Raw genomic sequence first — 24,921 nt, forward strand, 5'->3', positions numbered from 1 at the left:
CTGGTCTCTTAAATCTTATGCTCTTGTGTGAGTTAATCAGTCAGCAACCAATGGTTTGGTAATCATTCATAGCATAAGGGAAGAAATTAGAACTGATATCGCGAATGTTAACGGTAGTTCACGGTTTGACGACATTTGTTAATTATCATTATTTTTTAATTACATCTAGTGAATCCCCCTGATGATATCGGGTGATAAGACCATATATATGGCGATGAATAAGCTACAATTAGTGGAATTGGTGTTGAACTGGCTTGATAATGATTAGTAGTTGTATATAATAAACGAGAACTTGATAATAATTGCGGTGATTGATGCTGTTGTATTTACGTACATATACCACTGATTTTGAAGACGATCGCAATGACGTTTGTTACGATTGTTAGTTGATCGAGTTTAGAAACGTTCCTTCTTGTCGGAAATGGCAGACCACAGATACAACCGCAACTAGTAAGTGACGATATATGCATTTGGACCAAACATAATTGAATGAATAGAAGATTATACTCATTATACTTAACAATATTACATAATAGGGGTGTTGGTCACTGAAGAAAATATCGATATTTTTAAGAAAAATAAAAATAGTGAAATATTAGCCTAATTTTTTTTTAATCTCTAAAAAAGTAGAGGTATTTTTAATAAACATTTAAAATTAAATACCAAAAAATTTTCCCGCGCCCCCATTTTTGGGGTCCATTTCGCGTGTAATGTCAAATATTCAGGAATTAATATAGATGCTAAATTATAAATAAAACAAGAGACCTATATGGGAGGCATATAGGACTTTAGGTGGGTAAAATGGGTCCTTCTAAAATCCTACAGCAATCCTAATCCTTTAAACAGTTGTTTCAAGCAAATATGCAGATTATGTTAACAGACTATGTTGTCCAACAAAACTATTTGGTAATCGATGTCATTATTATAATGTTATTTGCTTCAAGAACTAGTATGACATTTCTTAGTTTTTATTGTCGAATATTTGTGTAACAGTAACAAAGTTTAGACTTATAAACAGTTCAATATAAAGTTGGTCATTTAGAACACTATCCAGCTACTTGCTTCAAGAACTGAAGTTACTGCTTTGATAGGAATCAATGGATCATATTACCCTTACAATTTCGGAATGATTAAGTTAAGATGTAGCAATACTTATTGGATACCATGACAGTTAACAGATGTTCTAGCATTTAATATGTCGAATTTTTGTGTAAATAAGTCATTGGGTAACTAATTCTCCTAATGACCATTTGCTTCAATAATCGAGGGTTAGTGCTATAAATTTGGAGGAGGATGATTTAATTGAGTGTAAGAAGTAAAAAATATTGTGTTTAGCTCACTTGCTTCAAGAACTGAAATTATTGGTCTGACTGACAATGAAAAATGTGATATATATTAATTAATTTAAACAAGTGAGAAGGTTCGACAATTTGAAAATGAACAAGTTGGATTTAAGGAAAATGAATGAATTTGTTTATTACATGAGCTGTCCAATAACTTTTTTTTTAATGCCATTTGCTTCAACAAGCGAAATCAGTAGTTTAATGGGAATTAATTCGACTTCCCTGTTGGAAGTTGATTTATTGGAGTGTAATAAGCAACGGGCTATTGTATTTTTCGAGTCATTTTATTAGTATATATAGTATTAGTATATTAAAATAATTTGTTTTCGGTTAGAACTAATTTCGATAAAAAATTATTGAATGTTATGAAAGTTTTAATGCATATTTAGGGACATAAAATGAAATTAAAAAAAATAAGCTAGTTTAACAATGAGTTTTAATAGTTGCCATTTGCTTCAACGACTAAAATCCAAAGTTTAATAACTGTAAATTGGGTTATAGAGTAGAGTGCAATAAGTCACATTGCTGTTTGATAACTGATTTTATTAGTTGTCATTTACTGGAAGATCGAGAATTATTAGTTTAATAAAAATAAATTCCACTCAACACAAAAAAAATTATTTTAGTATTCACGATATCATTTTTTTCTAAACAGGTCGTTTTGTAAAGGGTGCTCTTAATTGCTACTTGCTTCGATGGCCAAAATTAGTAGGTTAATGTGCGTAAATTCGACAGTACGATTGGATGATCATTTAATAGAGTATAAAGTGTCGCGAGTTTGGCCATTCATTTTGTTAATTGTCATTTCTTTCAAAAACAGGAATCATCATCAGCAGCACGATTTGTGGATTATTAAGTTAATGTAATGGAAAAGTAAACGAAAATTCATTATGGGATATAATTAAATATTCACAAAATAATATCAGTGCCAATAATATAGAGTGATAATATCAGGCCTATACATTAATTTTAATGGATTTATAACAGGTGGTATTGCAGATTATTAAATCGCATCGGTAAATTTGCAATCAACTTCATGTTAAAGCCATACTGACAGGCTTCACTTTTCAATATGTGTCATTTCGTCGAGGTGTGAACCAAAAAATGTTTCGCTGCGTTGAAAATGTCTTTGAATTTGTACTGAGTAAATTGCCTTAGCGGAAAGTTTTACTTTTTACCCCAATTTGAAGAGAAAAGCGGTGTGAAGACGAAAAAAATTATGGGAGCCACCGGGTCACGCATCAACATCAACAGCATAGCCGAATATACATGGTTCCAAGCCAATGCTGTGTATTTGGTGGAATTATCTTGATTTGGCACGGTATAAGATGGTAACAGGTCAATTGAAAAGTCCCTGGCCTGACACATAGATGGCGCTACTAGAATTAAATCCATGTTTTTAGTTAGCTCTAACCCTGAAAAGATACGTGTATAAATTTGACAGCTGTCGGATCATCAGTTTGTGAATTATAGCATTTTATATATATTATAACATTTTAAGTGAAGCAATTTTAGTTATTGGGAAAAAATGGATAAAAAGGAATTTCGCGTGTTGATGAAATGTTGCTTTTTGAAGGGAAAAAATACAGTTGAAGCAAAAACTTGGCTTGATGCCGAGTTTGCAGACACTGCCCCAGGAAAATCAACCATCAAGGATTGGTATGCTAAGTTTGGACGTGGTGAAATGAGCACCGAAGACGGTGAACGCAGTGGACGCCCAAAAGAGGTTGTTACCGACGAAAACATTTAAAAAATCCACAAAATGATTTTGAATGACCGTAAATTGAAATTGAATGGAATAGCAGACACTCTAAAGATATCAGCTGAACGTGTACATCATATCATTCACGAATATTTGGTGATGAGAAAGCTCTGCGCAAGGTGGGTGCCGCGCGAGCTTACTTTTGACCAAAAACAACGACGAGTTGATGATTCGGAGCAGTGTTTGCAGATGATCAAGCATAATAAACCCGAGTTTTTGCATCGATATCTGACAATGGATGAAATATGGCTCCATCATTTCACTCCGAAGTCCAATCGACAGTCATCCGAGTGGACTGCACAAGATGAACCCGCTCCAAAGTGAAAACGCCACAGTCAGCTGGCAAGGTTATGGCGTCTATATTTTGGGATGCGCACGGATTAATTTTCATTGACTACTTTGAAAAAGGAAGAACCATCAACAGCGACTATTACATAGCGTTTTTGGACAATTTCAATGTCGAAATCGCGGAAGAACGGCCGCATTTGAAGAGAAAAAAGTGCTGCTTCACCAAGACAATGCACCGTGTCACAAGTCAATGAAAACGATGGCAAAAATCTATGAATTGGGCTTCGAATTGCTTCCTCATCCACCGTATTCTCCAGATCTGGCCCCCAGCGACTATTTACTATTATCAGACCTCAAAAGATTGCTCGCTGGGAAGACATTTTCGTCGAATGAAGAGGTGATCGCCGAAACTGAGGCCCATTTTGAAGCAAAGGACGAATCGTACTACAAAAATGCTATCGAAAAGTTGGAAGCTCGCTATAATCAGTGTATCACCCTTGAAGGGAATTATGTTGAATAAAAAAACTAATTTTGCCAAAAAAATCTGTTTTACTATGGTAGGACGGGGACTTTTAAATTGACCTGTTAAAACCGACTGAAAGCATCAATGGGGATCACTATCGACTACAATTGACTATGTTTGAGCCACAAGCACTGCGTAAAAAAACGAGCATAGGCACAACAATGCTATTCTTCAGCATGACGACGCTCGATTATCTGTTCCAAAACCGGTGAAATCGTGGAGACATTCAAATGGGGAGTACTATCCCACCCGCCCTATACTCCAGACCTTGCTCCTTTCGATTATAGTAGTAACTTAAAAAATTACTTTAAAACTAATTTATAGGCATAATAACTATGAAAATTCAGTCCTTATTCAACGCCCTTTGTCACCACAGTAACAGTAAGGACTCTGAAACCTGTTGTCTGGTAACTATTTTAATTAATCGCGATTTGGTCATTATACGTGTATCTTGGGGTTTTCCGCGACATCGCTTCAGAGAACGTCTGTCTAGTTTGGTTCGCTAAATACCATATCCCGTCCGCAATCAGACAACGCGATTTCTTTTTTATCGGCCGGGAATATTATTCCAATTCCCAACATTACCAGAACGCCGTTTGTGGGGGAATTACACGTATCACGTATTACGAATGTTTTATTTAATTTAATCTGTATGTCGTGGCGGAAGTTTGCGGAATTTAGTTTATTCATGACGGATTTCGTAGCTTAATCTAGAGACTGAAAAAGCTTCGGTTAAATCTATGTATGACACGTTTAATTATTTTCCCTAAATAGAATACCTATTTTTGAGACCATCTTAGTTTTATATTTTTTCGAAGTTATATGAATTTTTATGAGAAAATACCGTTTAAACCAATGAATGGTTTTGCAGCTTGAAAAACTAACCATATTCCCCGAGTATGTGGGGTTTAAATGTGGCTTCATTAATGTATAGTGTTTAAAAGGCTTTAGTAATTCATATTATGATTTTCTGTTACTGTAAATTAAAATTATCTAGAAGAGATAGCAGATATCTTAAGGACATCAAAAGAAGGCGTGTCTGAAGAAGAAGCCTTGCTCTAAAAGAGTCGTTGGCGCTCAAAACATGCAAATTTGGATACCAGATTTTGACTTCAACGAGTTTAACGTGATGCTGATATATGATGGTATATGACAAGACATACTGATGTCAATGACGAAGGCCGGCCTGGACGAGCAGAAAGTTCGAAGACACCGAAGTGCAAGGTTTATTCGACGAAAACCCTGTTGAAACTCTCATTTTCAGACAGTTGAGCAGCTGATGAATCAACTGTTTCCAAACGTTTGCATTTGATGGGAAAGACTCGGATGAAGAGGAGGGAAAATACTATTTGAAACCATTTCAACATCGTGGTTTCATTGCTTGTCAGGTAAAGATGGAAGAGTTTCTTGTAGCGTATTGCGACTGGTAAGGAAAAGTGGGTCTACTATAACAACCCCAAGTGCAAAAAGTCATTGCTTAATCCAAGACAGCCTTCCACATGAACATTGAAGCGCGGGCTACTCATGATCATAAAGTCTTGTTAATGACATATTGTTGTAAATAAGACCTGAACGAAGTTGTTTGAGAACCGATCACTTATCCAATGATGGAGAATGGATGATGGACCCAAACCATCATTTTTTTCGGCATAGTATTGCCATTTTTGGAAAATATCTTGATTAACGTAGTATACTTTTCAATTTTCTCCACAAATGCCTTTTTAATGTCAAAAAATCACATCAGAATATATATAATCGATAGGTAAATATTGGAACGTTGAATTTTGAACTATTTTGAATGTAAATTGGTATAAATTAATTGTAAAAAAAAACTATATTTTTATTGGTGATTCCATGTAGGGCTACATGCTACATGCACGATATTTTTCGAGTAGAATATATAATGAACCTTTAAAATTAAGTGTTCGGTATTTGATTTTAATGATTTATGACGATTTCCGGTATTTACTTTTAAGGGTTTCTTTTCTTTTGTGCGGATGTATCAATTTGTTTGTTTTCTCATATTTTTCGTAGCTGTCGCAAAGAATATATCGATATATCGATATTTTTCTCCGTGGGCGACATCTCTAATTCCATGGCATCACTGACAATTACGCAAACGGCACTTGAGCATAGCAGAAAGCGCTCCAAACGAACGAAATCCATCAAAGTATTTAAAATTCTCCGGGAGTCGACCGCTTGATTGTCGACGGCGCGAGAGAGAGACACGCGAGGCGAAAAAAATCTCTTAGTTTTGGTAGGTTAACTTTCACCTTGGCCAAGCGACGGCGTCGTACCATTTGGCATTGATCTAAATGTCGGAAGGCCTTTTTTTCATCGCCATCGGCTACTAAATAGGCGAGAAATCGCTATTGGTCGAGCTAAAAGGTAAAAAAATCTTTAACGGCTTCGCCTGAATCATTGTTCGTTCTCCACGAGATTGAGGGATACGTATAATACGGTTTTATGTGGGTTTCGTTGCGTGTGTCATAATCGCCAGGCCGAAATGTCAATTAATTGTGCAACTACGACATCGGTAACTTCTCAAACAAGGATTTCTTCACGATCCACTGTCGAAATTGAAGAACGAGGAACCAGTTCTCCGGTTGCGGTCGATTTTTTCGAACATAACAAACGTTAGCCCTAGCCTAGCGACGATTCTGGGTCTTCACGTCCAAACAGAAAAACCATTTGATGAAGTTAAACAGTACTAACAACAATATATTCTTTATATAACAGTCATAGTGATGGTTAACTAATAATTTTGAGGTGATCTTGAAGACGAAATTGCTTGATCATCCAGCATATTCGTCAGATTTGATTTCCGGCGATTATTGAAGACGATTCAAGATTAAGAAAATACTTGTTTGTTGTCATTATTATTTATATGAGAATACAAAAGTGACAAAATAATATCTATTTTGATGCCAATAGTTCTTTTCGATGACTATAATTTGAGCCTGACTGCAATGGGAGGATTACTTTTTCATTTTTTTATCGTTTTAACCAAACATTTTTTTCGACATAATGATGGTGGTTTAAAACTTATCATTGATACTTAATTCTGTTTGTTGTATCCACTCTCATTAACGTCAGAGTATAAAACAAACTAGAAGAATTGTTTGGTTCATAGTTATCATGCATATAAATTAAATTTAAAGGATTTACGCAGATGGTATTGTGTGTTAAACCGCATCGGGTACATTTGTAACCAATTTCATGTCGAAGCCTCACTGAGGATGAAAGGCTTCACTTTTCAGTACATTTTTTTCAGTGCGTTGAAAATGTTTGAATTTATATAGCATTTGTAAATAGCATTTGCGGGAATATTTATTTTCTGTTTCAAATTAAAAAAAAAGGCAGCTGAAGGTAATCGAACACTGTGTGAAGCTTATGGTAACCATGCTTCGTTGATTTCAACATGTTACACTTGTTTTGATGTTTTAAAAGTGGTGGTTTTGACACAGAAGACAAAGAGCGTTCTAAACAGCAAAAAAAAAATGGAAGGCGAGGATATGAAGACATTACTCGATGAAACTATCAGTGGGGATTGATGCGTTTGAGCTCAGCCCTATGTGCCAGAAAAACGGTCGGAATACGAGCAAAGACACAACAATGTTGAAAAAAAAAACAATTTCAAATAACTTCAAAACTCAAATATCAGCACTGTTTCTACACAACTTACAAATGAAAACATTGATGAAAATTAACCCTAACCAACTAAACACTTTTTTTAAGCCAAAACTTTCTTCTGTTCATAGTTAGCAACATAATGGTGATTATTTAAAACTTACATTGATATAAACTTATCTATTGTATTCACTGTCATCACTTCGTAGTATAAAACTAATTAGAAGAATTGTTTTGTTTTATATTTAGAATTAAGAAAACAGTAGAAAGGACGAAAGAACAAAATTTATTCTGAAATAAATTCAATACAATTCAACTGATACTTCAAAAGTGTTGCGCTGTCTCTAACCTTGACCAAAGATGACTCTAAATCTTAAGATTTGTTCTATTTTCTTTTCCATCACTATCGTAGCCGAAGCTAATTAGAAATACTATTTTATATATTTAAATTAGTGTTTTTAAAATCTATGTTTGTATAAATCAAGAAACGAAGAAAGATCTTACGTTAAACACTTCAATCAATTTTTTATTAAAAAATATTGTTTTAACCAAATCTAATCAAATAAACACAATTTTTTAAACCAAAACTTTCTTCCGTTTGTAGTTAGTAACATAATAATGATTAACTAATCGTAGTATAAAACTAATTGGAAGAATTGTTTAGTTTTACTTTTAGAACCAAGAAAACAGTAGAAAGGACGAAAAATAAAATTTATACTGAAATAAATTCAATACAACTCAACTGATACTCCAAAAATGTTGCACCGTTTCTATTTTTTTGTTAAAGGAAGGAAGAGTACTTGAAAATTTATTTATGTAAACCAAGACCATTCGATTCGTTTCTACTAGCCCAAATCTCCTCAAAAAATACTTCAAAACAAACAAAAAAAAAACATCCCGATGAGAGATGTTTCAAAATCTTATCTTAAATACATTCAACTGATTATTATTTTTTCAATAACAAGCACTAACCTTGACCAAAGATGACTCCAAGTCTTAAGATTTGTCCCATTTTCTTTTCCATCACTATCGTAGCCGAAGCTAATTAGAAAGACTATTTTATATATTTAAAATTAGTGTTTTTAAAATCTATGTTTGTATAAATCAAGAAACGAAGAAAGATCTTATGTTAGACACTTCAATCAATTTTTTATTAAAAGATATTGTTTTATATCTGTTTTCGATTTCTATCGTTAAACTATGTGATAAAACCATTTATTCTGTTTTAAGTTAGCAGTGTATTAATTAAGAAGTATTGTAGACACATTTACTCTACTTCCTCATAATAAACATATACAAATATATATATATATATATATATATATATATATATATATAATTAATAAATATATAAAAATCTATAAAATATATATCATCCTTAACACACTCAATCCATTTCGACATGTCACTATTTATAGTTCATTATAAAATAATAAATACTCAGAATTTAGACAGTTTATTAGTCAGTGTACGAGCGTGGAAAGGACAATATTTACTTTTTCCGTTCTTTATCAGTCATTAAAGTAGAGCGAATCTGTTTTGTATTCTTTTATTCCGACTGTAATCTACTACGTTGACTGCTGGTTGTTTTAGTTAGAGTAATTTACTGGGACTGTGTATTAATTTTGAGGGATCTACAATAGATGATTCAACCAAGTTATGTTCTCATGACAATATGTTGAAAGAAAAATAATTAGAAACTTAAGACATTTAAGTATAAGGATATTAATTTACACAAATAAATTAAAATACGAAACCAATAACGATAAAAGTAACCTGGTAAATAAATAGATAAATAAATAAAAAGATAACAATGATAAAATATTCAGTTAGGTATAAGGTGTAAGTTAAATTTTAAATTCAATGACCGTATAATAAGTAATTTCAATTAAAAACCTGCTGGGATGGGAAGAACATACCATTTGGTTTAGGGAGTGAAAATAGATCAATAAATATAAAATATATAAATAAATTAATCAAAAGCTCTTTTATAAAATAATATTTTTAAAAATAAAAGATTAATTTGTTTTAGCAAACAGTGTTTTTCGGGGAATCAAGTAGTCACTGACGATGATAATGATGATAAATCAATTGATAGTGAAGTTACGCGATAAGAAAAAAAGTTGTATAGGGAATCAGGTAGGCCAAATTCTACTTTACCATCAATGGGTAGTACAGGTTGATAAAAAGTAAGAAAATGGGATTATCTACAATAGAAATTTACTGGTCTCTCAATTAAACTGATGAAAGATAAATGAGATAAATTTTTTTTTTAAATTTCTTTAAAATGTTTATTTACATAATGAAATATTTATGTTTCATTGCCTGTTGCTTGCCAGTCAATCTGAAGAGAATTTATTAAAATCTTAATCTTATTAATTATTGTATATTGTATCGAGATTTAAATGTTATTCTATCAACAAAAGTGATTTTCAAAATTTCCATGTTTTATATGTTGAATATATGAAAATGTATGTGTTTGATAAATTGGGCTTAAAGATGTACAGTATGTAAAATTTATTAAAATTCATTATTTAACGAAGTTGTGACTCAGATTTTGGCTAAAAAATCTTCGTTGTATAACGTGCTTCAAAAACCACTTCCTGTATAATCTTGTCTTATTTCTTGAAGACTTAGGTGATGATAGTGAAAAACAAATTCAATTATTTCAGGAAATGCTTCATGCTTTAGATTTGCTTAATTGGAATTGACCGTCATTTTGAAATCTAGTTTTACTTTGTAGATACCTTCATATTAAGTTAACTCTTATCTATACACTTTATTTATTTAACATTTGTTTGTGTAAGTTTGGATATTGATTTATTTATTTTTAAATTCTAAATATCACAGCTGTTAATGAACTATTGTCTTATTGTTATGGGGTCCTAGCCTCTTAGTTTTCGTTGATATTTCTTGGTCCGTGTCGATAGTCTCCAAAAAATGCGAACGCTTCAGGGATAATCTAAACCAATAATCAATCGAATCATCAAAAAATAAGAGAAACGGAGAAACCATACCAGGGAAGGCAGAATGTTAAACAAAAGGCATCACTGAGAAGAAGGTACTCTAGAAAAAAAACACCTAATTGTTTTGATCGGCTAAGGAAGCAAACCAAATCCACTATTACACTGTTACAGGTCACTATTCAGCTTGATCATTAAAATCATTGTTTGTCTAAGGACAAAACAGAACCCATTTAAGTTGCAGCTGGTTTATAAAGATCGGTATAAAATAATATTAGGCCTATAAATTAATTTTAAAGGATTTTCAACAGATGATGTTATTGGGTAACCAACTGTGTTTCAGTATGTCATTTCGTCGAAATGTGAACAAAAATTTTTTTCAGCGCGTTGAAAATGTCGTACATGTCAAAAATATTATTTGAGAAAAAGGCGGTGAAGCCTATGCTCCATCGATTTCAACATGTAAATACTGTCTTGGGTTTTTGGGTTTTGGTTAAAAATTTGAAGAAGATGATTTGAAGGCATTAGCCGATGATGATCCGTATAAAACGCAAGAAGAATATGCAATTGGTGGGAGTAACACAAAAAGCCATTTCCGATCGAATATGGGAATGATTAAAAAGCTTGAATATTTTGTACCGTATAAATTGAGGCCAAGAGACATTGAGAGGTGTTTGGTCACGCGTGAAATGCTACTTTAACGACAAAATTGAATCAAGTGGAGCCGTTACGATAATCCAAAGCGGGAAGAATCACGGACGCCACCTGGTCATCATCAAATTCTTATGAAGATACCAAAAAATGGACGGATTCGTGGAGAATCGCCCGAAAGATCGTGGAAAGTAGCGGCTATCAAAAAGACATTTGTACCGATTTTTCAGCATAAAGCTTCAAATAAAAAAAATCTTCAATAAACTAATTTATTAATAACCGGAGCTTTGAATGAAGATATGGTGTTTTTCCGATTTTATATTAAACGACATGACACAAAGGCATTTTGAGTGAAGTAATTTTGCATAATAAAGGATTTAAAACTGCAGAAAAAAAATTAAAATTAATTCACATTTTGATATAAATTTTTCGTCTCGTAATTTATTCGATTTCTGATTAAAATATCAACAGGTAGTGCTGTTGCCAATAGTACAGCTATTCTGCGTGGTGTGTTGTTTTATAAGGGCGTCGGGAGCAGCAACGATTCAGCGAGCGTACAGGTGTGTCTCAGACCGATTACATGGACAATAAAATCGTTCTTTTTGTCCGTAGCCATCTAGCTCGGTCGCTCAAGGTCGGACGCTAAAACTCCCCGTCGCGTACCGAAACGGCTGTTTCGTCGAAAATGAGGTCATTAGGTCTTCGGCCAATTAAAAAGTGTTTAAGGTCGTTTTTTCCTTTCGAGAGCGGCGCAGGCGCGTCGTCCTCTTCGTCGCCGCCGTCTCCCTCGGATTTCCCATCGGCGGTAGCGGCGGCAGCGGGCCCCATCGGCCTTGACGGCGCCGCGACCCACCTGGGGGCCGGTTTCGAGGAATCCGCCTTTGTGGTGGCGTTTCTCCGCGTCCAAGTCGCGGAATACCGATCATCGCGCGCCAGTCGGGTTTTTTCGAACCTTTCGGAAATCATTTTTCCACTATCTCGGAAAACAACGCACGATCAATCCCGCAATTACTGTGTTTCGCGACAATAACGCCATTCGTGAGTCATATCTTGCGATTTTTTTGTTCTAAAATGAATAAAGTCTCGAAACGCTATAAAAATATGGGAGGCAGTTCGAAAATGGAGAATTAGAAGTTCAATCCCAACGAATTTATCGAAAAGTGGTTGTTGGTTATAAAATGAACTAGCAAAATCCTCAAAACCTACAGTTAAAATGTAGAAATCAATCCAATTTTACAAGCTATTCTTTCTAAATTCTATTGGATAGTTTAACTTCTATTTTCATGAAGATATAATTAATATTTTGGTTACAACTGAGGCAGACTATGGAAAGAGTAAAAGAAAGAGCAGAAAAGAATATCTTAAGTCTTATGAAAATGATCAAACATACAATTGAAATGCTTAAATGCTTTAAATGTCAGTCCTATTTCACCAGCTCTTCTTTCATTGGATGGTTTAGCCTCTATTTTCATAATGATATTAATAGTACTGACTACATAATTTTGGTTTACTACAAATTATGGAAAGAGCAGAAAAGTATATAAGTCATATGTTGCGTTTTTATGTTTTAAAATTGCATTGAAACAGATGAACATGAGAAAACGTACAATTGAAAAGCTTAAATGCTTTAAATATCAGTCCTAATTCACTAGCTATTCTTTCTTTGGATGGTTTAGCTTTTATTTTCATGATGCTATTATTAATACACTCTATATTATCGTGGTTATAACAAACTTAGGTTATGGAAAGAGTAGAAGAAAGAGCAGAAAAGTATATGAGTCATTTTTTCCATTTTTTTATGTTTTAACATAACAATTAAACAGATTAAAATTTTTTAAAAATAAGTAAAACTTACAAAAGAAATGCTAAAATATTGGGTGTATAAATTATTTTAAGGGATTTACTTGTATTTGCTAATAATAGATGATGTTACTGTGCATTAAATCATGTAGGGTACACTTATAACCAACTTCATGCTGAAGCCTCACTTTTCAGTACCTGTGATTTCGTCGAAGTGTAAAAAACATTTTTGTGTGTTGAAAATGTCTGAATTTGTATCGAACAATCAACATTTGAGGGAAGTTTGACTTACTTACTTCAATTGTGGAAATTGAAGAAAAAGAAAGACTAAAGAGAAAAAGATTCCAAAGCAATTTGCAGACGATGATTTGAAGGCACTACTCGATGAAAAAATCATGGGAATCATCAGGTCAACGTCAACGGTAACGCCGAAAATCCATTGCTTCAAGCAATTGACTACAACTGATTCGTTTGAGCTTGCACTGCACGAAAAACCATCTCAAAAAGATGAGAATATTACATTTTACCGATTTTTCTCAATAAAGTTTCAAGTTTAAAAACTCTTCTCTATATTCATTCATATAACAATTCACTCTATAACATGTCTTTGGATGGTTTGGCTTATATTTCCATGAAGATATACAGTTTATAACATATTCAGCTGATGCAGACAATGGGAAGAGTATTAGAAAGAGTAGAAAAGGTTTTTTTAATAACACCGAAAGAATATATTACATCCGATTCTGTTTCTTCCGATTGTCTGGTTTCTATTTTCATGAAAAATTGTAAATTAATATTATTAGTCAATAAGCTTTTTAATACACCTTTTCGTGGACTAGGGATGAGTCAGACCTTGCGATTTTCATCTTAAAATAGAAAGAGGCGCCGAAACACTGCAAAAATAGCCGCGAGACGACGTTCCCAGGTTCGAATCCCACGGATCGAGCGCGTGCCGTCGCGAAATACCCCACCGCCATATATGTTTGCGAAAATGATATCAAATACCTCTGCGATTAGATAAAAGCACGGACGATTTCGAAAGATAGGAAACAAACACACACGCGGGCCCTTTTAACCGCATCATAATCTTCTGTCGCGCACATTTTTTTTCCTATTTTGAAATTCCGATTAGCCTTATCGCCGCCAGCCCGTTTTGGTTTCGAGCGACTCTACGCCCAATTATCGCGAACGCATTTCGAGTTTAATTAATAGAAAAATGTTAATGTCGCTCGTGGCCGCGAAACGGACGTGTATCTACGTCCTCCGCAGGTTAGAATACCGGAGTTTTTGATTAGCTGGAAGGAATGTATGTGATTTGTTTTTGTTGTTGTTCTGTTGTCGGTTAAAAAACACCGAGTGCGAATGGGAATGCGTGTGTTATCGTTGATGTCTCCCGCGATCAGCTGATGGCGAATTGACAGTACGACACGCGACGAGTCCGGGAACCACGGGGGCCCCCCCAGAAGGAACGGAAGAGGCGGCACAGCGACGTTTCTCTCGACGACGACGCGAAACCTGTTTCGAAAAATGCTCCACGTGCCGTTTTAGCGCGCAAGGCCATCCTGACCGTGTGACCTACATTGTAAGGTCGTCCGCTGTGGTTGTTGCGTCGCTGTGTGGCGGCCGCGGGGTTGGACCCGAGGAAGGAAAAGTGAGGTTACCGTCGACGGTGCGCACTGTTTGTTTTGATGTGGAGGGTTTGTTTGTCTGTTCGTCCCTCGCGCTACGTGGCACTTCCACTAATAGGGCACTAGGACGGTTTCGCGGCGTGACGGAGCGAGAGAGAGAGAGCGACGACGACGATGATGATGATACGTACGGGGCACACGCACACTCACATTCACACACAAATAGAGCGCTAAAAAGACCCGCCACAACACCTACCTGCGACTCTCTTGGCGGGTATCACTTTGCCGGTGCGGGACACGTAGGCCAGGCCGGCGCTGCGGAGATGCTTCTGCAGTTTCCTCTTCGATTTCGGGATGCCTTTGAATTCGTTGGCTGCTGCGGCGGTGGCGGCGAGCGATTGCTGTTCGACTGACGCCATATCGTTCAACATGCACGGCTGTGGCGCTACTGAGCGTTCGAACCACGGCCAGCAGGACATCATAGGACGGGTAGGAGGAGACGGTTGGGAGGGGCGCGTGCGCCAGCCGTTGCAGACCCTGGCCGATAGGTGGCGCCGGCGTGCGGGGATCCGTATGTCTGGTTATCCAACCGCCCGGAGATTTATTTGAATCTTAACAACAATTACACATTACCACCACAAAACAGAGAGGAATTAGAAGTGTATCTCCCATGTGTTACCTGTGAAAAAGTTTAGCGACAATATGAGTAGCGGGAAATTTAAAACATTTTATTAATAATAATAACAGTAATAAAAATAGTCAAAATAAAAATGCAATAAAAGTTCAAAGACATATTTTATTTAAATAGATGTAAAATTTACATTGCAAATATTATTTTCAGATGAGAATTCTTAGAATTTTCTGTTTAATGACAATATATTATAATAACAATACATTAAAACGTAATATAACAGATATAACAAAAACTTACACTTTTAAATATACAAAGTTTAATAAAATATTGAATATGGAACATTTTGTATTATGTTAAATATAACTCGGCCAAATACAGAGTACAGTACAATATATGTTGAGGACTAGTTATTTTGAAATGTCTTTCACAATACAGTTGATCATTTTGAATAATACAGGCATTTGGTGATATAAAATATTAGACAGACTGCTTGTTAAGTTTTGTGCATAACCTGGGAATTAAATAGAATGGTCGAGATATCATTTACCAACAAAGTAAAAAGAGTATCTGGCTTTGTCAAATTACATCTATCATACTTCAATAATAAGTTCACTGTTCAACTGACATTTCCAAACATATTTGGATCAGTGTTTTCCTTCTTCTACGCCACAGTTAAAATGAAGGCTTGTTATATTTTACAAATCAGTTACATATAATTAATATTATAAAAGACTTGCAATTTAAGTAACAACTGGAAAGGGTATCCCTGTTAAGCAATGCTCTTCTACGTTTCGGTTTGTAGTCATCCTGTGTTAAATGTACATTACAAACCCTTTTGCTCTAATTTAAGATCTCACAAGAGATTCCCATCAGTTTTTCATTATTTATTACTAAAACCCATTTCTGACATAGAGCAGGATCCCTAGGAAAGCTGGGTATTCTATTTGAAATGGTACTACATCCAGGGACGCAAGACTTAAGATGTCTTAAAATTTAAATAAATCATTTTAACTAGAAGAGAACTATAAAAACAAAAGTTGTCTTTGTTTTTATACGACAAAGTTTGCTTTGTCAAGAAAAGCTAAAAATTAAACCGAAATTCTTTGTATATAAATCAAATTGTTCCTATAGGAAGCATAAAATTACCAAAAAGGCCAAAATACTCAGTAACTTTTTGATTATTTCCACCAAATATAAACACACGTACACTACGCCTTCTTATTTTTTACAATAGCCACCTGAAAGCATAAAGTTCCAAATTCATAGAATAATAGAGATGCAACTCAATAGGGGACTCTGGCGCAAAGTTTTGTTTTGCCCAACATCCAGAGGGAGCCATAATGGGCAATTCAAGTAATTTGATTGGTCAATTTAAATCTCCATTATAGGCACCTGTAAGAAAAATATTTTACTGTGAAGACATTTGATTGGCTCATTAGTAATCTTTGGCACGTGACAGGCTTGACGTCATGTTTAATTGACCAATGGAATTTAAATAAAAAACATTTTTTTTCTGAAATAAATTCATCAAATTAAATTCAATTAAATATACACATAAATATAATATTTAAAAATAAATAAATATATCTATAAAATATAAATATTATATACATACATATATAAAAAGCTTTGGTGCATTGCAAATCAAAATTATCTCTTCAATCTCTTCGTCAGTACTTTTAATATTTTATCCGAAAGATCATTATGGAATGTACAATTGAAGGGTTTTAAATTTACTTTTTTTAAACATTTGACAAAAATTTTGTTATATTATCGACCTGGCAAAATCGCTAAATAAAATAAGACATAACTCAAAGAACTACTGATAGTATAATAAAACAATTTTGTTAGAGTCTGGGGCACGAGATATTGTCTTGTCTCTATAAAATCAGTCTCAATTTGTGGGTCTACTGATTTATTCATAATTGTATGTAAACAAAAGTCACACTTAATTTCGTTTTTTAAAAGTTTTACTAAATAACCTGAGATGTACACTACGGTACAACGTAAAACATTGCTTGCTCTTATAGGAACATCTGGACTGAAGTTATAGAGTCAAGTAATTAACAGTAAGAATGAGCAGAAAGGGGGATACTGGTTGAATGAATACAAACTTTACCATTACCTTCTGGAGTTTGTTCAAATGTCGATGATACTTGCTTCGAACACCGTGGTTGTGGGCCTGGAACGATGGAAATAGGCACTACAAATATAGTAAGACATTTTAGAAATTAATGTTAACAATTATGAACAGAAATGTGAGTGACTCCTTCAATTTACCTTCTATATAATTTTGATTTTGATCCACTTCCATCTGTACATATTCTGGGCTCGTGGTATTATTTTCACCATCACTAAATTACTCGTAAGCACTTAAAGGAAAGTTTAAATGTATCACAAAAATGTCTCACATGGTAAGGATCATAAATCTGTTTCATGTTTAACCCAACCAGTTTAGGATTTTTAATGTTTTCTATTCATTTCTTAAAGATCGCCTTTTTAACGGAAAACGATGATGCATTTCCTCACTATCTGTGCATCCGGGCACGCAACACTTCCTAGAACGGGAATGCGTTTCAACTACTGACTTGTATATAGTAATAAAATAAAATAATATATTTAATGTATAAACGTTATAAAAAGCTAACCACACTGTTCTCTATGTAGGGCACATTGAAAATGGCGTGCAAAATAAACAAACCATAGAACGAAATTAACCATTCAGATTCCGCCACGGCTCTTAACATAGCGAATAAAACAAGCAATTTGTTAAAGGTAGCGACATCTACATGTTGGACGTCGCCAAAATTTCCTATGAAATTAAATCTCTATTTCTCTATGGACAAATTTCAGCTTAGCTACCAAAATTTATACCTCAAGCCACCTAGCGGCATATTAACTAACTAAAACACTGTATCGCATGCGCCCATTTAAGATAGTCCTTTAAATTCTCAATATTTTTTGATTACAACATTGCACTAGTGATCGTCCTGTGGTGCGACCACAATGTATTAAATTAATAATGTTTCTCTAATAGTAGAGTAAAAGGGCTAAAATGATATGTTACTAATACCTGCTTTCGCAATATTTTCAATATAAGATCAGAAATGTATTTGATATAATATTAATTAAAATAACAAATGTCTGTATATTAAAACATATTAAAATAACCATGTCAAGAACTAACTCACTTACGTTTTTTACATGTCATTTAATTAAATCTAATTTCCGTTAAGTTTCAATAATCAATAATAAGTTTAATTTAATTAATATTAATTAATTAATATCAATCATAAGTTTAAATTACTACACCGCTGAGTATCATAACACAGTACCATAAGTAATGTTATTTTGACAAATGTGACAATTTCAGAGCATCAAATATAAGTATAAATGATCTATCTTTACTTTTATGTTATAATCATAAATAGGGAATGATAAATGAAGTAACAAATGTTTGTATAATAAAACAGAGAATATATGAATACATTTTTTGAATTAAAAGCTTAACATTTTTAAATTAATATATTAAAACAGCAAAACAATTAGATAATTTATATTTTACAATTTAGAGTGGTATATTAAAGGAATGTAATTAAGATCTTTAAGTTATATATTCATTTTTAAACAACTTAGGCCTATATAGTAAATAAACTGAAACACAATTCAAAGAATAAATATTCCTTCTCTTGCTTTCATTTATCTACTGTTTTCTACATTGTCTTAGTCTATGAAACTATTTTATAATTGTTAATATTCTTTACAATATTCATTTTAACTCTTGATGTTCAAATTAACGCGTTTAATACCATGTCCAGTATTGGGGTAATGCTGAGTTAAGAAATGCTTTTACTAAAGACACTTGAAATGAATCAATTAATTTTTTTTATTATTTAATTATTACATTGTTACTAGTCGTTTCCGACCAACCTACAATTTGTCTTTATGATAACTTAAATCTAGGTATATAACTAGAGGGACCCATCGGCCCTATCTCAGTCTCTGGTGAAATAATGTTTATACATGTCACTGCTGTATGTTTTAATATATGCACTTCACTACACAACACTACACAAGATCAGATGGTTCCATTTTTTTGAGTCTGTGTCCTGCTCTGGTGGTATCCAAAAGTTGCAATATTTCAATATTCTCGTGAAAATGGAGTCTTTTCTCATGTTCCCTTGCAATTCTCTTGATTTCTTGACCGGCTGTGGCTATCTGAAGGTCTCGATATAGGTAGTCAGTCCCGTAATATGGATTTATACTACGGGACAAAATACTTCTCAGGACTTTGTTCTGAAAAATTTGTATTTTATTTATATTACTCTTTGCAGAACATCCCCATAATTGAACCCCATATGTCCACATAGGTTTCAGGATTTGCTTATATAATAGCAATTTGTTATGTACAATAATTGTGTTATGTACAATCAGTTCAGTTCCAACCTTCGTAGGGTGAAGACGTATTTTCAATACGGTCCAAGCTATAAAAAGATACCTTTCTTTAAAAAAACCCAGTATTTTATTACGGTTATTTAATTGAGTGTTAAAAACGCATAACAGATGCGGCTATCCGTCTCTCAGTGGACCTAAAGTGTAGTGAATACGTGTTTACGTGACCAGACAAAAGGACTGCATCTCATTTTTATTAGTGTTTAAAATAATTTCATCTTATTTTACAACAGTCCTTTTGAAATTCATTTATAGTATTTATAGTAAAAAACTAGTGCTAAAATAACGTAAGTGAAAAATGAAGTGCGTGAAATAAACAATGTATTTATTTTATTTTTTTATCCTCTGGAAGTAAATTAAATAAAATATTAAAAATTAAAAAATGGCAAACAATAGCGATTCAACCAAATCACCTGCACACTTTGATATAAGATTAGAACAAACAGCAATAACGCAAACTCCACCATCAGAATGGACTACAGTCATTAACAAAAAACGATTGAGAAGTCCAGAAGAAGAAATCGCGAGGAAACAAACAAGAATCAGTGACTATTGGTTGCAGAAACCGATAGAGACAAAAAACAGTTTTAGCAACCTGTCGGAAGAAATTGAAGAGAACATACAACCAAGCCCTGAAAAAGTTGTTCCCAAACCACCACCAATAACAGTCTATAAGGTAGGAATAATAAAAAACATCCATGATTTATTAAAAACCATTACTACGAACTACACAATTAAAACAGTGAGCTATGAAACAATTAAAATCCAATTGTTCGAAGCGGATCACTTTAAAGTTCTTATAAAAGAATTAGATGAAAGAAACACCCAATACCATACATTCAGGCCAAAATCCGAGAGAACATTTAAATTCGTATTAAAAGGATTACATCACGGGACGGACTTTAACACCATCAAGGTAGCACTAGCTGAAAAAGGCCACGAGGTCGTAAATATTCACAATATACGACATCACACGACAAAAAAACCTCTGCCTATGTTTTATATAGACATAAAACCTAATGGAAACAATAAGGCGGTGTATGAAATCACCAAATTGGAAAATAATATTATTAAATGCGAACCACCACATATAAAAAGAATTATACCACAATGCACAAGGTGTCAAGCGCACGGGCACACAAAGACTTACTGTCGCAAATCATATAGATGCGTAAAATGTGCAGGAGAACATAAGACAGGAGATTGTACTCGTAAAGTTCGCGATGAAAAAGTGAAATGTGTCAACTGTAACGGAAATCATCCAGCGAACTACAAGGGTTGCGCAGTTCACAAGCAACTACAGCAGAAACTCTATCCTGCCTTAAGGGAAAAAAGGCATCAACAAAAACAATCCACTACTACCAATCTACCACTACCCACCAGAACAAGTCAACCAGACATAACTTATGCCCAAATAGTTGAAAATGGTTCAGCACAAAAACGAGAGACAATATCTCAACCTACTGAAACTAGCAACATCTCAAGATTAGAAAATATGATGGCCAAACTAATGGATCAAATGAGTACGATGCTTGGTCTACTCACAACCGTCGTAAGCAAACTTGCCTAATGCCTGAAACCAATAGCTACAAAATCGCCGTCTGGAATGCCAATGGGCTCCAACAACATGCCAGGGAACTAAAAATGTTCGTAATTGAACAAAATATTGACGTTATGATGGTTTCCGAAACACACTTTACGGACAAAAATTATTTGAAAGTTCCTAAATATAAGCTTTATCATACAAATCACCCTGATGATAAAGCACATGGAGGTACAGCCATAATAATTCGAGATGATATAAAGCATTTCGAAAAAGAAAAATTCCGCAAAGACTACCTGCAAGCCACCAGTATAACCATAGAGGAAGCCCATGGACCATTAACAATTTCTGCGATTTATTGCCCACCCAAACATAACAACAAGGCAGAACAATTTCAAGAATTCTTCCGTACGCTAGGTAATAGATTTATAGCAGGAGGAGATTATAATGCAAAACATTTAATGTGGGGTTCAAGAATAATAACCTCAAAAGGTAGAGAACTGCTCAAAGCCATAAGGATAGATAACTTACAACATATCTCTACTGGTGAACCAACATATTGGCCTTCAGACAGAAATAAAAAACCAGATACGATAGATTTCTGTATTACAAAAAATATTGATCCAAAAAAGTGTCAGGCAGAATCATGTTTCGACCTGTCTTCTGATCATTCACCAATAATAGTAACAATTTCTTCAAAAATTACCATCAAAGATAAACCCCCTTCTCTGTGCAATAATAGAACTAACTGGCCCTCATTTAGAGAAAACTTAGACCAAAATATCTCTCTAAACTTACCGTTACAAACTGAAATGGATATAGAAATAGCAGCAATAAATCTTACAAAAAATATACAGGAGGCAGCATATTCCGCGACTCCCAACATTGAAACATTTCCAAGAAAAAATACACATATATCATGTACAATACAGAAAAAGATAGCAGAAAAAAGAAAGTTACGACGAAATTGGCAACAGCAAAGGACTGAAGAGAATAAAAGAAAATTTAATAGGGCCATAAAAGAGCTGAGAGATCTAATCCAAATCGAACAGAACCAAGGCATTCAAGAATACCTAGAAAACTTGACATCAACTGAGGCTACAGACTATTCGTTGTGGAAAGCAACAAAAAAGCTTAGGAGATCCCAGCAGCATAACCCACCTATTAAAACAAGCGAAAATAATTGGGCGAGAAGCAATAAAGAGAAGGCCGACATTTTCTCAAAACACTTAAAAAATGTTTTTAAACCTTTCCAGTCTCAGCTACATAAAGATGACGAAAATAAAATTACTAGCTTTCTAGATTCGCCATTTCAAATGGATTTACCGCACGAGAAATTAACGGTCAAAAAAGTTAAACATACAATAATGAGAGAGATTAATATTAAAAAAGCTCCTGGTTATGACTTAATTACTGGCAAAATTTTAAAAGAACTATCAGAAAAGGCTATAAAACTATTAACATATATATTTAATGCTATGCTACGAATTAATTACTTCCCTAGTATCTGGAAAGTAGCTAAAATATTAATGATACTTAAACCAGGAAAAATACCAGAAGATGTGACCTCCTACCGACCTATAAGTTTATTACCAATAATCTCGAAAGTTTTCGAGAAGTTATACATAAAAAAACTAAACTATATAATAGAAAAAAGAAAAATTATTCCAGAACATCAGTTTGGCTTTCGCAATAAGCATGGGACTATAGAACAAGTGCATAGACTTGTAAACCAAATAAACGCTGACCTAAATGCCAAAAGATATTGTTCGGCTGCTTTCCTAGACATATCTCAGGCTTTTGACAAAGTATGGCATACGGGCTTGCAGGTTAAACTAAAGAAACTTCTCCCTCATCCGGACTATCAGCTACTAAAATCGTATCTCACTGACAGACATTTTATTGTAAATCAAGGCGATGAACATACCGAATTAAATCCCATATATTCAGGAGTTCCGCAAGGTAGTGTACTGGGTCCAGTACTGTATCTTCTGTATACGGCTGATCTGCCCACCACAAAAATAACTACTGTGGCAACATATGCAGACGATACAGCAATCTTAGCATCCCATGAAGATCCAGTCACAGCATCAATAAACCTACAAACCCACCTGGAGCAAATACAATTATGGTTGAAGACATGGCGCATTAAAGCCAATGAATCAAAATCCACGCATATAACGTTTACCCTGCGTAGAAGAACATGTCCACCAGTAAATATCAATCATCGCCAACTCCCCCAAGCAGACCATGTTAAATATCTTGGTATGCATTTAGATCGACGCCTAACCTGGAAGAAGCACATACTCTCTAAACGGAAACAACTAGGACTAAAATTATATCAAATGTATTGGCTCATTGGGCGCAAATCCAAATTATCATTAGATAACAAGGTATTGCTGTATGAGTCTATACTCAAGCCCATTTGGACATATGGAATTCAACTATGGGGTACCGCTAGCAAATCCAATATATCCATCATTCAACGGTTCCAAAATAAGGTGTTGCGTGCCATTGTTGATGCTCCGTACTATATTTCAAATAAAGTGATACAACGCGATATTCCTCTAGAACCTATAACGAGTGTAATCCAACGTGTTTGTGTGAAGTACTTCGAAAGAGTGTCAGTGCATCCCAATGTACTCGCTAATCAGCTAAATATGCGACGTGATAGTGAAGTGCGTAGACTAAAACGTTTAACACCATCTGATCTGATTACTGGACATATGTAGAGTTTAGAATAAGCATTAGAATAAGACTAATTAATTAAGATAATATTTTATACAGAAGATTGCTTAATGAAGTGATTTTCTACATGCCATGTATATATAATATAAACAGAAGAAATACTTATTGCCAATAGGGCAGATTGTGGACTCACGAAGAGTAATAAAAAAAAAAAAAAAAAAAAAAAAAAAAAAAAAAATGTACAATAAAAATTTTCCTCCAATTAACCAACCTATTTTCCTATATTTTAATTCCAGTTATTTTCTTTTCTTTTTTATATGTTCCTTCTAGTGAAGTTTTACATCAAGATTCATTCCGAGATATCTAGCGTTGTTGATATATGGAATGATAGTATTATTTAATGTTATTGGTGCTTGTACGGTCTGATTGTAGGTGATCTGCACATCCACAGATTTACTTTTGTTAATTTTTATTTTCCAAGCTTGTGTCCAATTATTTATATTGTCACTTGCCTGTTGTAATTTTCGTCAGGCTCCGACAGCTATAATGGCAGTATCATCAGCAAATGTAGCCATCGTAATATTCTCCATTTGTGGTATATCACAAGTGTAGAGTAGATAAAACGTTGGTTCCAGTACATTTCCTTGTGGTACACCTGAAATAATATTAGTTAAGTATTAGTAGCGAAATTAATACCACTAAAATTTACAGAAGAATCTTAATAACCTGTAGAATTACCTCTCGTAGAGTGATATGTCTCCAGAACCATATCAATTACTGTCAGTTCTTAAACAACTTTCTTAGTTGTTCTCTGTCAACCAGACATCAAAATAAATCAAAAGCTGATTTCAAAATTCTAAATATCTTGTAAACAAAGAGGGCAGATGTTTCTTGTTACTCTGGAAATTATAATCTATTATATCTATTATATTTTACGTGATCATATTATTCTTAATGGCGTTTACTCTTCGGTATTCTTTTTTTTTGTTATTTTCTTTAAAGAAACGTGGTATCGC

At 34.0% G+C, this 24,921-nt stretch overlaps 2 protein-coding genes and 1 long non-coding RNA gene across 4 annotated transcripts in view; 1 reads left to right on the top strand and 2 right to left on the bottom strand.

Annotated features, from left to right (window-relative positions):
• The window catches only part of LOC143203528 (uncharacterized), a 33,011-nt gene extending 17,921 nt beyond the window's left edge, over positions 1-15,090 (bottom strand). Inside the window, exons 1-2 of one of the 2 annotated variants that reach the window (XM_076415712.1) lie at positions 14,845-15,090; positions 8,519-8,587 (exon numbers count right to left, since the gene is read on the bottom strand). In XM_076415712.1, the coding sequence (XP_076271827.1) occupies positions 8,519-8,587; positions 14,845-15,070 (295 nt within the window). In that variant the 5' untranslated portion in view covers positions 15,071-15,090. The remainder of the gene's footprint in view (positions 1-8,518; positions 8,588-14,844) is intronic. The other variant, XM_076415713.1, reaches the window with a different exon arrangement.
• Pka-R1 (Protein kinase, cAMP-dependent, regulatory subunit type 1) overlaps positions 1-24,921 on the top strand; it is a 191,676-nt gene that overhangs the window by 32,385 nt on the left and 134,370 nt on the right. The window lies entirely within an intron of this gene.
• On the bottom strand, positions 16,484-17,536 carry LOC143203539 (uncharacterized). The gene is made up of 3 exons (XR_013007365.1): positions 17,503-17,536; positions 17,348-17,425; positions 16,484-16,614 (listed from the first exon to the last, which is right to left on the bottom strand). It is a non-coding gene; the product is annotated as an uncharacterized LOC143203539 (long non-coding RNA).

The sequence above is a fragment of the Rhynchophorus ferrugineus genome, unplaced genomic scaffold, assembly GCF_030347505.1.
Source record: "Rhynchophorus ferrugineus isolate W39M unplaced genomic scaffold, kcgeb_rfMv2 rfM10, whole genome shotgun sequence".
Lineage (NCBI taxonomy): Eukaryota > Metazoa > Arthropoda > Insecta > Coleoptera > Curculionidae > Rhynchophorus > Rhynchophorus ferrugineus.